We start from the raw sequence: 14,636 nt of genomic DNA, 5'->3' as shown, positions 1-14,636 counted from the left end.
TGGCTGCAGCGCGGCGCGGCGGCGGCGAGGGGGGCTGGGACGCTGGCCCCGGGCCAGGGAGACAGTTTTTTCTGTTTCAAGCGTCGTCGCAGCCGCCCGGAGGAGCTAGGGTGTGCGGGCGGGCGGAGGCTGGGGGGGCGGTCCCCACCCCGATGCCCGCCCCGGCCGGAACCCGCCGCCGCGCTGGGCCATTTCCAGAGGGCCCTCACCTGGGACCGTCGGGCCGGCCCGCCGGATTCCTCCGGGCGGGGCAGGGAGGCCTGCGTAGCCCTCCCCGCCCTGCCCCATCAACGCGGGAAACCGAGGCTGAGGGAGGACAGAGGGCCTTCCCCAGGGTCACACTGAGCAGGGAGGCCGATGGGGCTGGAGCCCAGGCCTGGCAGCTCTTCCCCAGTCTCCTCTGCACACGCGGGGGTCTCACAGCCCCCAAGTCACTTGTCGTTAGTGCTGATCCACTGCCCTCTGAGAAAAGGGCTGAAAGGAGGGGACACCCTTTGGCTAGGGGCTCAGTGAGGTCCCAGGAAAAGCTCGTGGGGTCCAGAAGAGGAGCAGAAAGAACAAAGTTCTAAATCGGCCTCCCTGCCAATTCTCTTCAATGGCTTTCTGGTGCCCACCCTGCCACCTCCCCCCTTTCCCCTTGTCTGGCCAGGCTGGCGGGCCTGGCTCTGGGCCTCAGACACTCTGGAATCGCCAAGGTCTGAGCTCAGGGCCTGGCCCCCTTCCCAGGCTAACAGCCGGGAAGAGGGGAGCGCTGCTTGAGGGCCTGGGGCTAGGGAGGGGCACAGCAGGACCCCTGGGCAGGGGTTGGCAGGGACTTGGAAGGGGTCTGGAGTTTGGTAGAGCCTGGAGAGGAGCCAGACTTGTCCACTGGGCTGGAAGGGAGGCTGTGGTGCCTGGGGCCCAGGCTGTACCGTGGGGCCTGCCAGGAGACCCCAGGATTCAGTATTTGACTCATAGAACTCAGCAGGGGGTGGGTGACCAGGGTACATCTGGGGAAGTATGCTGCCAAGTCAGGGCAGCACCAGACCCTCTCCTGGAGGGGCACCAGGGGTGGCAGTCTGATTTGGCCAGGGGTGAGGCATGGGGTGCCGTAGGTTCAGGGACTCACCTTCAGGCACACCTTTCCAGAGAACTCACAGTTGTTACTTTGAGGGTGAGTTTATTTGCGTAGCCTCGGGGCGACTGCGGGGAAACCCTGTAGCAAGCCTCTGCTCAGTGTGCTCAGGCCCTGTCAGTCCAGCCTGCTGCAGGGCTGGAGGGGGCTCAATCCCTGTGCCCCCAGGGGCTCCCTGCTGCTGGATTCCAAGAGGGGGTGTGAGAGGCAGCCCCCACCCTCCCTCAGGGCTCACCGAGTCTACACTGAGGCAGGGAGTAATACCGAGTGCTTAACACCTGCCAGGCACTCATCTGAACCTGACCCTCCCCTTCCTACAGCCAGCTATGGCTCAACTTGGAACACAGCACGCTCCAGGCTTAGAGTCCTAATCTCTCTAAGCCTCAGTTTTCTTGTCTGTGAAATGGGAATCTATTCATTCAACAAACTGAGAACCTACCCCATGCTAAGCTCTTGCCCACAAATAGAACCAATCCTGCCCTCCTGGGGCGACTGTGCTGGGGACAATAGACATGTGACAAATCAATTCACACATAGCTGTGGCCACAACAGAGGTTGGTGCTGTGACAAAGAGCAGGAGCTGGGAGCAGGGGCAGTGGTGGGACCTGGGGAACAAAGGGACTTTTCCCCCCAAAGCTGGAGGCTGAGCAGGAGATAGCAGGAGGCATCTAACAGGGGTGGGGGGGGGGTGGGGGACAGCAGCTGAGTTGTGGGAGACGTAGGCCATGGTGAGGAATTTGGCTTTTATTCTCATTGTAAGGGGACTGTACCAAGCAAGAGAGGGTACTGCTGCCCTCATCCCAGGAGTGACATACCGCTTGGACCCGCGGAGATGTATTTGGGAGGTAGAATCTAGAGACATGTGAAGTGGAGGGTGGCCGAGAGCAGGTGGCATGCATGGTCCCTAGGTTTCTGGCCTGAGCCCTGGGAGGGTGAGGAAGAGGAGAGGGAAACACAGGGAAGTGCCTATGGCTTTGTTTTGGACCTGCTGAGTTTGAGATGCTTGTGCATCGTCCAAGTGGAGACGCCTGAACTCAGGAGTCTGGAGCTCAAACAGGACATCTGGCCTGGAGACATAAGCTCAGGGTCCTCAGCATACGGGGGCATTTACGATGGTGGGAAAGGATGGGCTCACTGGGAAGAGAAGAGGGCTCAGGGCGAGCTGGGGAGGTCACCCTTCCCAGGGAAAAGCCCCAGAAGGAGCAGCTGGAGGGAGTGGAGAGGTCAGCCAGGAGCTGGTGCAGGAAGAGCCAAGAACAGTGTTTTGGGAGGAGGATGTGGCCAGCAGTGTCTAAGGCTACTGAGGGTAGTTCTCAGGGGCTGCTGAGGGGACTCAGTGACAGGGAGTGATGAAAGCACCTAGCCTAGCAATAATACTCAACAAGTGTTGCCCGTTATTCTCAAAAATTCCTGAAGCTCTCAGGGCCCAGCAGGAAATAGCTGAAACCATCTGGGCTAGCAACAGAGGGAAGCCCTTAAACCAGGGAGGGCTGCCCTCCAGGCTGTGGCCTTCAGCAGAGACTTCAGTACCTGTCCTGCCCCCACCCCTCGCCCCCACAGCCTTTAGGGAGGGCACTGGGGAAATAAATATTACCCTAGTCTCCTAGCCAGAAGTCTTCTCTCCAGCAGGGCCTCCCATGGGCTGAGCCAGAGAAAGGGTGCGGGCAGAGGAGCAAGCTGGAGAATGCAGAGTGGTCTGCGGGGCGAGCTGAGGCAGTCCCACACACGTGGCATCCTTGGCCTGCACACCTTCTCTACCCTCATCACCCCACGTGGCACCTCATTTTCCTAGAATCTGCCGGCAAATTTTTATGTCTCCAAGATGTATGTTCTCCTTTAAGTCCAAGGAGACAATGACCTTCGTGATCATTCCAGATTGTCCCTACCAATCACAGGTCTTCCCACGGCTACTCTGCTTCCTCTGGTCCTTCCTCCACCTGGTGCCAGAGTCACCTTTTAAAACCTAACTCTACCATGTTACTCTGCTGCTTAAGATATTTCTAGTGGCTTCCCTCTGCTTGCCAGAACCTGCAAGGTCCTCTGTGTCTCTGAGATGCTGAGTTTGTTCCCCTGCTCTTCTGCCGCCAACTTTTAATGATCCTTCATGTCAAAGCCTGAAACTGTATTCTTCTTTGTGGATTTGTTGACTTTCTTATCATCCATCTCACTGCCCTCCGAGGAAGGCACAACCTTGTCTCCAGATCCTGGAACGGGCCTGGCACACAGAGGGTGCTGACATTTGTTGGTTGATTGAATGGAGAGGCCACGAGAGTGCCCACTGTTGACCATGCACTTTACACTGTCATGTCATGTCATCCTCCCAGCCACCCTGCAAAGGGGAAACTGAAGCTCTGAAAAATAAAACAACTAGACTCAGGTCACCTGGTGAGTAAGATATGGTGATTGAACCAAAGTCTGCCTGATCCAAAATCTATACAAGCTACTGGGGAGAGGAATGACAGAGTCCCACAAATGTCCTGAAGATAGGTGGGTGAGGCTCCAAGGGCAATGAGGGGCTTTGCCAGAATGGGACAAAGAGGAGCCACGGGACCCAGGCCCAGGGAATGCTCAGACTGCTTAAATGTTCGTGAGGCCCAGAGTAGGCAACGGACTTGGCCAAGTTTGCACAGCCAGTCAACAGTAGAGCCAGGACTCGAACTCAGGGCTCCTGATGCCTCGCTAAGGGATTGGCTGGACAGGGCAGCAGCAGCCTGCATAACGAACGTTATGTCCCAGGAGGCAGAATAGCACAGGGGTTGTTTCCAGCATTAGATTTCCTAGCTGCGTCACGTACCAGCTGTGCGAATTGGGAAAATGCTTTAACTTCTCTATTTTCTCTTTTTTTTAAGAGATGGGGTCTCACTATGTTGCCCAGGCTGGCCTCAAACTCCTGGGCTCAAATGATCCTCCCACCTCAGCCTCCCAAATAGCTGGGGCTACAGGTGTGCACCCAGCTTTTCTCAATTTTAAACAGAGTCAGTGAGCTAATATTTATGAGGCCCTTAGCAGATGCCTGCCACATAATAAGTACTAAATATGTATTAGCTCTTCTCATTGCTGTCTGGGTCTGGGAGCCAAGATGGGTTGAGTGGTGGGAGGCGGGTGGCTTGTGGGGAGGAGAACGGCCATTCCTGAGGGCTGACTGTGTGTCAGGCTCTGTGCCACCTCCATGTGTCATCCCTCTGAGCTCTGAATGTCTTTGGGAAACTTCTAGACTCTGAGGAAAGAAATAGCTCTCGGAGAGGGGTGGATGGGGAGAAGGGAAGGGGGCCACTCATGAGTTCTAAAGATGAGGGATGGGCCGGGCGTGGTGGCTCATGACTGTCATCCTAGCACTCTGGGAGGCCAAGGCGGGCGGATTGTTTGAGCTCAGGAGTCCAAAACCAGCCTGAGCAAGAGCAAGACACTGTCTCTACTAAAAATAGAAAGAAATTACCTGGACAACTAAAAACATATATAGAAAGAATTAGCCAGGCATGGTGGTGCATGCCTGTAGTCCCAGCTACTGGGGAGGCTGAGGCAGGAGGATCGCTTGAGCCCAGGAGTTTGAGGTTGTTGTGAGCTAGGCTGACGCCACGGCACTCTAGCCCGGGCAACAGAGCGAGACTCTGTCTCAAAAAAAAAAAAAAAGATGAGCGATGGAAGTTTTGGAAGCCTGGAGGGGACAATTCTGCCCTAAAGCATCTCTCTGCAAAGACACTATTGAAAGTGGTTGTTATTAAGTCCCTGTGATGTGCCGCTTACTGTGGGGACCAGGATGATGAGCACTGAGACCTGGGATTAAAAAATGAAATGAACCTATCTTCACGCTAGATAAAGCAGAGAGGCTCTTCTGCCCCGCCACTCTTCTCCAGCTGTCCAACACAGAAGTCTACCGGTGAGAGCTCAGGCTCTGGGGGTGCGTGGGCTGCCGGGATGGAGTCCAGCCCTGCCGTGTCCCAGCTGCATGGCCAGGGATACACCACTCGACTGCTCCAAGCCTCAGCTTCCTCATCTGCGAGCTGGGAATGAGAATGAGACCTAACTCAGGTGTTAGTTAGCCTAAGGATTAGATGAGAGCCTTCATGGAAAGCTCCTAGCACGGTGCCCGGCCCAAAGAAAACACACACCCATCGTTGTGTACAATTATTTTTATCAGTGTATCATCTGCCCTTTCCTATTTCACAGAAATGTCAGGTCAATTCACACTGCAGTGAAGAACAAGAAAAAGAAAAACTGACCCTTTTTCAGTGCCTGTCAGTGTGGAAGCACGACGATGTAAGTTACAGTTCTCAGAGGCACGGTGATGTGGCATAGGTCACTCGTTACCACGTGAACCTGCCCCACCAGATGAACCAGTGGGCGGGGGAAGGCACTATAATTGAGCTGTGTGTGAACATGCTGCCGTGGTGTGCTCTACCACGTAGCAAAGGGCCTCACTACTGCCGTGTCATCAGTGCCACAGGGCGGGACAGATGTTGGGCTGGCTCACATGAAGGCATGATAAATTCTGTTGGCAGGGAAGAGTCTGAAACAGCCCAAGCCTGCTGCTTCCCAGACAGCTGGTCGGTCCCACGACTGCTGTGAATAGGCTTTACCCCCACGCTTGTGAGGACCTTCTTTCTATGTGCCTGCCCCTTGTCAAGGACTGTGAAGGGTCTGAGATTTTACCGCACTTGCAAACTAACAAAGTAACCTGCCACAGGTTTATGGATGCTGGCAGAAGGCATGAGAGTCCTGGGTCAGAGAAAAAGGACTTTATCATGGCACAGCAAACAGCATGAACATCAGCATACTTATGTCAGTTCCCCATGTCCCCAAGCCCCAAGGGGGTGATGCCGGTGGGCTTCCATAAATGCCTGCACACAGAGTGGACTGCATTATGGGAGAGGAGCCTAAGCTTAGGGAATCCAAAGCCAGTAAGCATGCCTGTCCTTTGCTCTGGAGGCAGACACTATCTCTGTCTTCCATGGCTGTTCACTATACAAATGCCCTTGGAAACAGAGTCCAGAACAAAGGCAATCTGTGCCTCACTTGCAATAAGTGCCGAAATTCAAGAGACCCATGGAGAATTGTCTTACAATAATATCCACTCCTAACTCTCACACTGTCTTGGCTTTCGCTGAATTTTTCCATGAGTATACCACTTCATTGGCAAATCTTATATCTGATCAACAGAGACTAGAACCAAATCTGTTCAATTTGTCACATACAGCATTTAATTAAGGCTACTAGCAACAGGACTCCAAGCAGCATTATGAGGCCAACTTTCAGTATTGACTTCAACCATGCCCTCCAGAGACCCAGCTGAACAAATACATAAAGCATCAGATCTACCTTACAAAGCCAGGTGGCTTTCTCCTAAGTCTCTGCATTGACCCCTCCACTTGGCCTGAAGCATTAATCCAGGCACAGCAGGACAGGCTAACAATTGCACAGACTCTGCCTTGACCCACAAGGAAGAAGTCCAGTGAAATTCTATCACCCACAACAACCTTGGTCAGTGAATACAGGCTGACCTGTATGACCAGAGTGTCATTGATCACTATGACTAAAGTCAGAGAAAAATTTCAAGTCACTGTGTTTTCAGGAGAAAGCAAGTTATCGTGTGACTTCCACACAAGTAGTGCAGTCTGAGGTGCTTCTGGGAAGAAACGTGGAGCTCCCCCAACCAAGTGGAACCTACATCAGTTGGCGGGTACAGATTGATGGTGCCACCCATGTGGCTTCCCTGAAGGATGGTAGGCCTTAGTGTTCCCAGCTCAATTTGTTTTTTTTTTTTTCTGTTTTAGACTAGTCAAGTACAGTAGTGAGAAGGGGGGAAAGTAGTAGAATAAGGAGTTCAATCTGTAACTGACAGTGAACCATCAAGTGAGATAAGTCACTGCCTTCGGACCAGCCTACCCAGCCCAATTTGAATAACTGAGTCTGGTCCTTGTTTTTGTCCATGCCACGTAATGACCGAGTGATGGCTACAGGAATGGGGATGGGGCAGATATCTGGAGGTGTCTGCGTTCACATGGGAGGTACAGGAGCTGAGGCTACACCCTGTTGTTTCCAGTCTCTGGGTAAGGTTAAATGAAATGGCAATCAAATCATGGTTGCAACCATCTGGTGGAGGATGGAACACCCAGAAGTCAGTTAAATTTAAGGCACTTTCAACTGTTTGGGGGAGTTGAGCCAGGGTGTTTTCCTTAGTGAGGAAGGCTTCAGGAGTGGCTTGGAAAGACAGAAGATCATTAATGTCTCTCCTCCATATCCCCCAGGGTCTGAGATGTTCCTTTCCCGCGTGCCAGTCTTGTTGCTTTCCTTCCTCTGTCACAAAATCAGTATGTTCTAGTCCAGTAGCTATAACTTCACCTTTTTTCCCAGTCATCCCCTACTCACACCTTTCTTCCAGAAGAGTCAGGTACAAAAGGAACAAGGGCATTTGTATGAAACTCATAGGGATCCATTATGTCCCCACTCTGCATGTGGGCCACTGTCAAGGGACTCAAAAAGAGAGGTGTATACAACCAAGTACTCCAGTTACTCTCATGATCCAGGACCATGTCAGGGCATCAGGCAGCTGGACCACAATTAAGTTTGAATCTCCTCGGCCCCCTTTTGACTAGGCTGCCACCTGGAGTGCCCCAACCAGGCTGGCCTGGAGTTGCTGTTAGGGGAAAGAAAGAAGCATCATGTCCAGGAATGGTGAGTGTGGAACCCTGAATTTTCAAAATTGCTCTATACTCTACCCCTCTCATTCTGATCATTATGGAAGATGTAGCCAAGAGGCAATGGCCCCATTCTGGCAACAGCCACATTCAGTGATTGAACTGCCTCACTGGGCTATGTGGACCAGGGGGGAGAGCCAGAAATCTTCTCAATTTTTGAGGAAGCTCTTTCAGTGCTCAACAGATCCACATGCCTTTGGAAGGTAGGAAGCATGGTCCACCAAATACCTTGACTGTCATTCCATTGTTGAGTGGCTTTTGCGATAAAAGATGCCCCATCATTAGACTTCAAATGCTCCAGAAAGCTGAACATATGACACAGATTATTCTCAAAAACCAGTGGTTGGGGGGAGGGGGAATAAAGAGAAAAAGAAAAGAAAACCACAGTGGTGTGGCCAGAGTTGGCGGATCAGACTGGAACCGCACCACTCTAACACAAAAAAGTGTGAGGCATCACCAGTGGCCCCAAGGGGGACCAAAGGTCCTATGTGTTCAATCTCTCAGGAATGGCCTCTCTCACTGTGGGACAAACAGATAAACTTTTGGCAAGAATCACAAGTCTGGCATGGAGTAGTAGGCACTGCATCAGCAGCATAGACTCCTTTACCTTGTGCCCATTCTGTGATGGTGGATGTGTTGCCATGTCTGGTATGATGACAGATTCCAGGCAGAAATGAAGACAATCTGGGGAGTTCAGGCTCAATCAATGCTTGATTCCAGTCAGTCTCATCAGAGAATGGGCCCTCAGCATGGGCATCTACATAAGTGACTAGACAGTTTGATCAGCTATGATTTGTTTCCACAGTTAGCTGCAAACATGGTCATTCAAAGCCCTATATTGGGTGGCAGGGTCATTATTACTGACATTACCTATTTCACATTTGGAGACTCCTTGACTCAGCAACCACAACCACATTACTTTCCAACTGGACCTGCAAGGTTTGCACCCTCTGGCTGACCAGGCTTCAGATGGTCAGTCTAGCTAAAGTTATGTCATTTTTGTTGATCTTTTCCAAGAACTAACTTTTGAGTTCATTTTCACTATCACTTTTTCTGTTCCCTGTTTCATTTATTTCCACTCTAATCTTTATTGTCTCCTTCCTTTTTGCTTGCTCTGAGTTTGGTTTGCTTTCTTCTAGTTTCTTAAAAGATTAGGTTATTGATTTGAGATCTTTTCTGCTTTTCTAATATAAATACGGACACCTATAAATTTCCCTCCAAGCACTACTTTGGCTGCATCCCCTAAGTTTTGGCATGTTGTGTTTCTATTTTCATTCATCTCAAAGTATTTTCTAATTTTCCATGTGATTTCTTCTATGACCCTTTGGTTCTTTAGAAGTATGTTGTTTAATTTCCGTGATTGTGAATTTCCCAGATTCCCTTGTTATTGATTGCTAATTTTATTCCTTTGTGGTCTGAGAACACTTTCTATGATTTCAATCTTTTTAAATGTATAGAGACTTGCTTATGGCCTAACCTGGCGATTATTCCACGTACACTTGAGGAGAATAAGAATTCTGCTGTTGTTGAGTGGAGTGTTCTATAGATGTGTGTTAGGACTCTGCTTGTCTGCTTGACTTGCATAGCTATGACTTTTTCTTTAAAGGAGGGAAACTTGATATGGGATATTTCTCCTCCCATTGGCATAACAACACCTCTTAAGTTTTTGACTGTTTTAACATAAGGCTTGGGAAGTTTTCTAGGGCAATGGAGCTGTTCACAAGAATTTAGCTAAATTTCTTTGGGCCAGTTTCTCATTCTCTACTGGGTCATCTTTATCAGCATTGTAAACCCAAACTAGGACAGAGAGACCAGATAGTATTCAATGCCCCACCTGTGGTTTCCTACAGCAGTTTATCTGTCTCAGGGAAATCTCCTAGAGAAGGACAAAGCTCCCTTACAACAGCCAGGACCCACTGGAGGAAAACAACAACCCTGAGACCTCTTAACATCATCTCAGAATGCTTATAAGGTTGACATGATAGAAGGGCTCAACTGCAAGATGGCCCAGCTGTTGCCATTCTTCCTTACCGAGCATCACATGCCTTGTCCCTCATCCCCCAAGTGAACCAGCCAAACTTCTAATGATTCATCTGTTTTTTGTCGATAATGGCAGTGAATTTCCCTCCATTTGTGTTTAGTGTGTGTGCATCTCTACAAATGTCTGAAAAGGGTTGGAAACTTCTGTATTCCCAGGATGATTCATAGTACTGGTTGTTACAGTGAAGCAAACCTGAGGCTAACTGTGAGGAACCCCTCCATTCCCCAACCCTACCCAGAGAAGAGTTAGCAACAACCAGGGAGGCCGGGCGCGGTGGCTCACGCCTGTAATCCTAGCACTCTGGGAGGCCGAGGTGGGTGGATCGTTTGAGCTCAGGAGTTCGAGACCAGCCTGAGCAAGAGCGAGACCCCATCTCTACTAAAAATAGAAAGAAATCATATGGACAGCTAAAAATATATATATCGAAAAAATTAGCCGGGCATGGTGGTGCATGACTGTAGTCCCAACTACTCGGGAGGCTGCGACAGGAGGATCCCTTGAGCTCAGGAGTTTGAGGTTGCTGTGAGCTAGGCTGACGCCACGGCACTCACTCTAGCCTGGGCAACAGAGTGAGACTCTGTCTCAAAAAAAAAAAAAAAAAAAAAAAAAACCAACCAGGGAAATGTCTGGCAGCTGACTTTGAACCTATTTCATGGTACTTGGCCTGCAAGCACCTTGCTAATTCCACCTCATGAACAGCAAATAAAGCCAAAGACCATTTATCATTTGGTTGGTCATACAATGTGGTCAACATGTATGCTACCAATTCCTTGGCCTTCCCTCAAAGCCTGTTAATCTGCCCGTGAGATCCTCACCCTTCTGTCAGCATCCCATCCTCATTGCCAAAACTGTCAAGAACTGTGCAAGGTCTAAGATTTTATTCTACTTTCAAACAACCAAGTAAGAAGGACACAATTTCTAGATGCTGGCAGAAGACATGAGACTTCTAAGTCAGGAACAAAGGACTTCATTACAGCACAGCAAGCAGCATGACTGTGAGCATATTTGTGTCACTTCCCCTTACTTTCAAGTCCAAGGAAGGCAATGCAGAGGGACCCACATGGATGCCTACAGGCATGGTGAATTGTATTACAAGAGGGACCCAAATCTTTTATAATGGGCAATAAGTATGTGTGCCCTTTGCTCTAGAGGGAAACATCTTTGTGGTCCAAGGCTGCTCACTACACAGACATCCTTGAAAAGACAGTCCAGAACAAAGGTAGTAGTGTCTCTGCTCACAAGACTTGCATAAATGTGAAAGACTGGAGAAAAGTTGTCTCCCAATACCACTCTCCTCACCAAATCCTCACAGCGACCTTACTAAATAAGTATAACCAGCCCTGTTTTAGAGATGAGAAACTCAAGTCCAAACAGGTGAAGTAAATTACTCCAGGTGATCCAGGATCAAACCCAGGCATGCCTCATTCCATTTCTGTGCCTTGCCCACTCTACAGAGGAACCTGAGGAAGGGAGGGACCCTGAGAGGAAAAAGGTGATGAGAATCCTCTTGAGCAGTAGAGGAATGCAGAGAGAGTGGGAGGAGATGAGAGAAGCCAAGGAACAGATTTGTAGGACCTTAGAGACTATAATAAGGACTGTGGATTTTTGTCTAAGTGTGATGGGGAGATGCCAGAAAATTTTGACAAAAAGCATGACACGACCTATATTTTAAAAGAATTACTAAGGACAGGGTTCAGTGGCTCACGCCTAGCACTTTGGTAGGCCAGGTTGGGAGGATCGTTTGAGGCCAGGAGTTCAAGACCAGCCTGGGGAACACAGTGAGATTCTGTCTCTACAAAAAATTTAAAAATTTAAAATATTAGCTGGGCTTGGTGGCACACACCTCTACAGTCACAGCTACTCAAGAGGGCTGAGGCAGGAGGATCACTTAAGCCCAGGAGTTTGAGGTTGCAGTGAGCTATGATGACACCACTGCATTCTAGCCTGGGCAACAGAGAGAGAGGGAAAAAAAATTACTGGTTTCCTCTCTGTAAAATAGGGAGAATAGTACCTACCCCATAAAGTTATCAAGAGGAGTAAATGAAAGGGATTAAGCAGGAAGATGAGAGTAAAGGTCTTAGCTGGTGCCAGGCAGAGTAGGCAGTTGAGTGGATACTGGCTACGATGATGACACAGAGCGTGCACTGAAGAATTCGGGGTGGGGCTGGGAGCTGGAGACAGTAATGACATAGAGGGTCTGTGCAGATAGGCTGGAGTCCAAGAGCTGGTTCAGGGACAATTCTTCTAGGCAGCCTGGCAAAAATGACCTGGGGTACAGTCCCTGAGTCAGGCACACTGCCACCCAACAACCTGCTGGTAGATCGAGGGAGTGAAGAGGGGCACAGGGCTCTCTAAATAAGCTGGAGGCAGCAAGGATCATAAAATGGCAGCTCCGGGGGGTCTATGTAAGAGGAAGATGGGGCCAGGAGGAGAGCACTTCAGGTAAGATTGAGCGAACATGTCCTCTTCAAAGAAGGAGGTTGCTGATGAGATCATGGAAGTCTAAGTCCGACCTCCTTTTCCACTGCCCTGGTATACAACCTGCAGGCCCAGCAGATTGCACATCTGGGAGCCCTGCCTGCCCCATCTGGCTTCTCTGAACCTAATAAGGGAGAGAATTCGCATGGAAAAAGAACACTTGCAACTCATCCAAGAAGAGCCTAACAGTCACAAGTATATGTAATAAGCTCCCCATCCCCATCCTCCAGCATGCCTCATCACTCAGCTGCGGCTGGAACCGGGACTGTGCATGTCCAGCACAGCGCTATTCACTCAGCGAGCTTTTTGAGGGCTGAAATTTCAAAAAATGGTCAGCTTAGGGGCAGACTTTGCTTCAGTTCCAGGCCTCAGAAGGCGGGGTGGGGGTGGGGGAGGAGACAGACGAGGACACCAAACATGCAGAAGAGGAGGGGTCCTCAAATAGTCTGAAAGCCAGAACGATCCCCGCCTGGCCTGCCTTACCAGTCGAAATGAGAGGCACTAAAGCCTGAGAAGGCCCGTCACGCCTGCAAAGGGCCGTCTGTAATGATTACGGTTGTTGTGATGACGCCACTACCCCGCCTGCCCTGAGCTCTGCCCGTGCAGAAAAGGAAACCCCAGGGGAGGTAGAGGCCAGCGGAGATTTCTCAAGCTAACCGCGACGGGCAGGAAGGGCGACCCTGCGAAGCCACTTCCAGGTCTTGCGACTGGAGCACAGTTACCACGGAGACGCCCCTCCTGAGGCCCCGCCCATCCAAAGCTTCCGTCCACTGGATTCTCGCTGCCAGACGCGCCTCCAGGGCAGGGTCAAGTCTGCAGCAGACACGCCCCACTCTGGTCACTTCGAGGTCTGAGGACCGCGCGGAAGCGTCACATCCGCCCTCATCCTCGGCCGGATAGAGAAGGGGCGGAGCCGCAGCGGTAGGCGCTCCACTTGTGCGTCACTTCCGGTGAGCTCAGCGGCGACAACGGCAACATGGCCCTGAACGGCGCTGGTGAGGGCTTGGGCTGCAGGGGCTGTGGCTGCGGGGTACGGGAGGCAGTCAGCTCCGGCAAGTCCCCCGGCTCCTTGTGCCTCTCTTCCCCAGAAGTCGACGATTTCTCCTGGGAGCCCCCAACTGAGGCAGAGACGAAGGTGCTGCAGGCACGACGGGAGCGGCAGGATCGAATCTCCCGGCTCATGGGCGACTACCTGCTGCGCGGTTACCGCATGCTGGGCGAGACGTGCGCGGACTGCGGGGTGAGGAGAGACTCGGGCGAGTGACTGGGGATGCGGTCGCGTGCCAGGTTGCATGATCTTTTTTCAGCTGTCCCCTCTAGACCCCATCTCCAGCTGTCTCACCCCTGCCCTGTGTGCTTTCTGATCCCTAGACGATCCTCCTCCAAGACAAACAGCGGAAAATCTACTGCGTGGCTTGTCAGGAGCTCGACTCAGATGTGGATAAAGATAATCCGGGTGAGGGTCAGGGGAGAGAGGGTTCAGTGGAGAAGAAGCGTAGTGAGTGGTGATAGAAGCCTGGGAACAATAAGCCTGGGAGGTGACAGTGAGTCTGTGGGTAGGCGGGGGGAGGGGGGAAGACGCTTTCCCCTTTGGGGACTACTCATTCAGTAAGAGCACCAAGCGCCTCCTGTGTGCCAGACACTGCGAGAGAGTTTGAGCTCAATCAGGCACAGTCCTGATGAAGAGATGAAGCTGGGGCATAAATAACTGTGATACAAAGTAGAAAGTGGATGAATTGCCTTATAGTGGAGGTAGAGAAGACACCTCAGCCACAGAAAGGGCAGAGCAGTAGAGAGAAAGGAGGTGACTCCAGGGCTCAGGTGGGCCAGGCATCCTGACCATTCCACCCACTTTCTCCTCTTTTAGCTTTGAATGCCCAGGCTGCCCTCTCCCAAGCTCGGGAGCACCAGCTCGCCTCTGCCACAGAGCTCCCCTCAGCCTCTCGGCCTGCCCCTCAGCCCCCAGTACCCCGGCCGGAGCACTGTGAGGGAGCTGCAGCAGGGCTCAAGGCAGCCCAGGGCCCACCCGCTCCTGCTGTGTCTCCAAATGCAGGTGTGGTGGCCTGCACACAGGCAGCCCTCCTGCAGAAGCTGACCTGGGCCTCAGCCGAGCTGGATTCTAGCACCTCTCTGGAGACTAGCATCCAGCTGTGTGGCCTTATCCGAGCATGTGCGGAGGCCTTGCACAGCCTGCAGCAGCTGCAGCACTAAAAGATGCCCCTGAGAAAAACCCTCTAGAAAAACAGCTGTTCCTCCGTGTGGTTTGTTCTTTTCTTGGTTCTGAGTATGCATGCCGGCCCCAGCTCCA

General features: G+C 51.4%; 1 protein-coding gene across 2 annotated transcripts; it reads left to right on the top strand.

The window, feature by feature from the left end:
* Positions 1-13,263: 13,263 nt before the first annotated feature.
* Positions 13,264-14,573, top strand: ZNRD2 (zinc ribbon domain containing 2). 2 transcript variants are annotated; one of them, XM_069470190.1, is made up of 4 exons: positions 13,264-13,323; positions 13,417-13,568; positions 13,700-13,784; positions 14,196-14,573. In XM_069470190.1, the coding sequence occupies exons 1-4, from the start codon at positions 13,305-13,307 to the stop codon at positions 14,537-14,539; spliced, it is 600 nt and encodes a 199-aa protein (XP_069326291.1). In that variant the 5' UTR covers positions 13,264-13,304; the 3' UTR covers positions 14,540-14,573. The 2 variants fall into 2 exon arrangements, with proteins under 2 accessions (XP_069326291.1, XP_069326290.1); XM_069470189.1 differs by having other exon boundaries at positions 13,290-13,568.
* The last annotated feature ends 63 nt before the right edge of the window (positions 14,574-14,636 follow it).

This window comes from Eulemur rufifrons, chromosome 6, assembly GCF_041146395.1.
Source record: "Eulemur rufifrons isolate Redbay chromosome 6, OSU_ERuf_1, whole genome shotgun sequence".
Taxonomy (NCBI): Eukaryota; Metazoa; Chordata; class Mammalia; order Primates; family Lemuridae; genus Eulemur; species Eulemur rufifrons.
The sequence above is the reverse complement of the archived record's forward strand: the minus strand, read 5'-3'. Positions and strand labels throughout refer to the sequence as shown.

Coding starts and splice junctions, on each gene's coding strand:
- ZNRD2 (XM_069470189.1), top strand. CDS start 13,305: ATGGCCCTGAACGGCGCTGGTGAGGGCTTGGGCTGCAGGGGCTGTGGC. Junction 13,569..13,699: donor AGACGTGCGCGGACTGCGGG/GTGAGGAGAGAC, acceptor TCTGATCCCTAG/ACGATCCTCCTCCAAGACAA. Junction 13,785..14,195: donor TGTGGATAAAGATAATCCGG/GTGAGGGTCAGG, acceptor CTCCTCTTTTAG/CTTTGAATGCCCAGGCTGCC.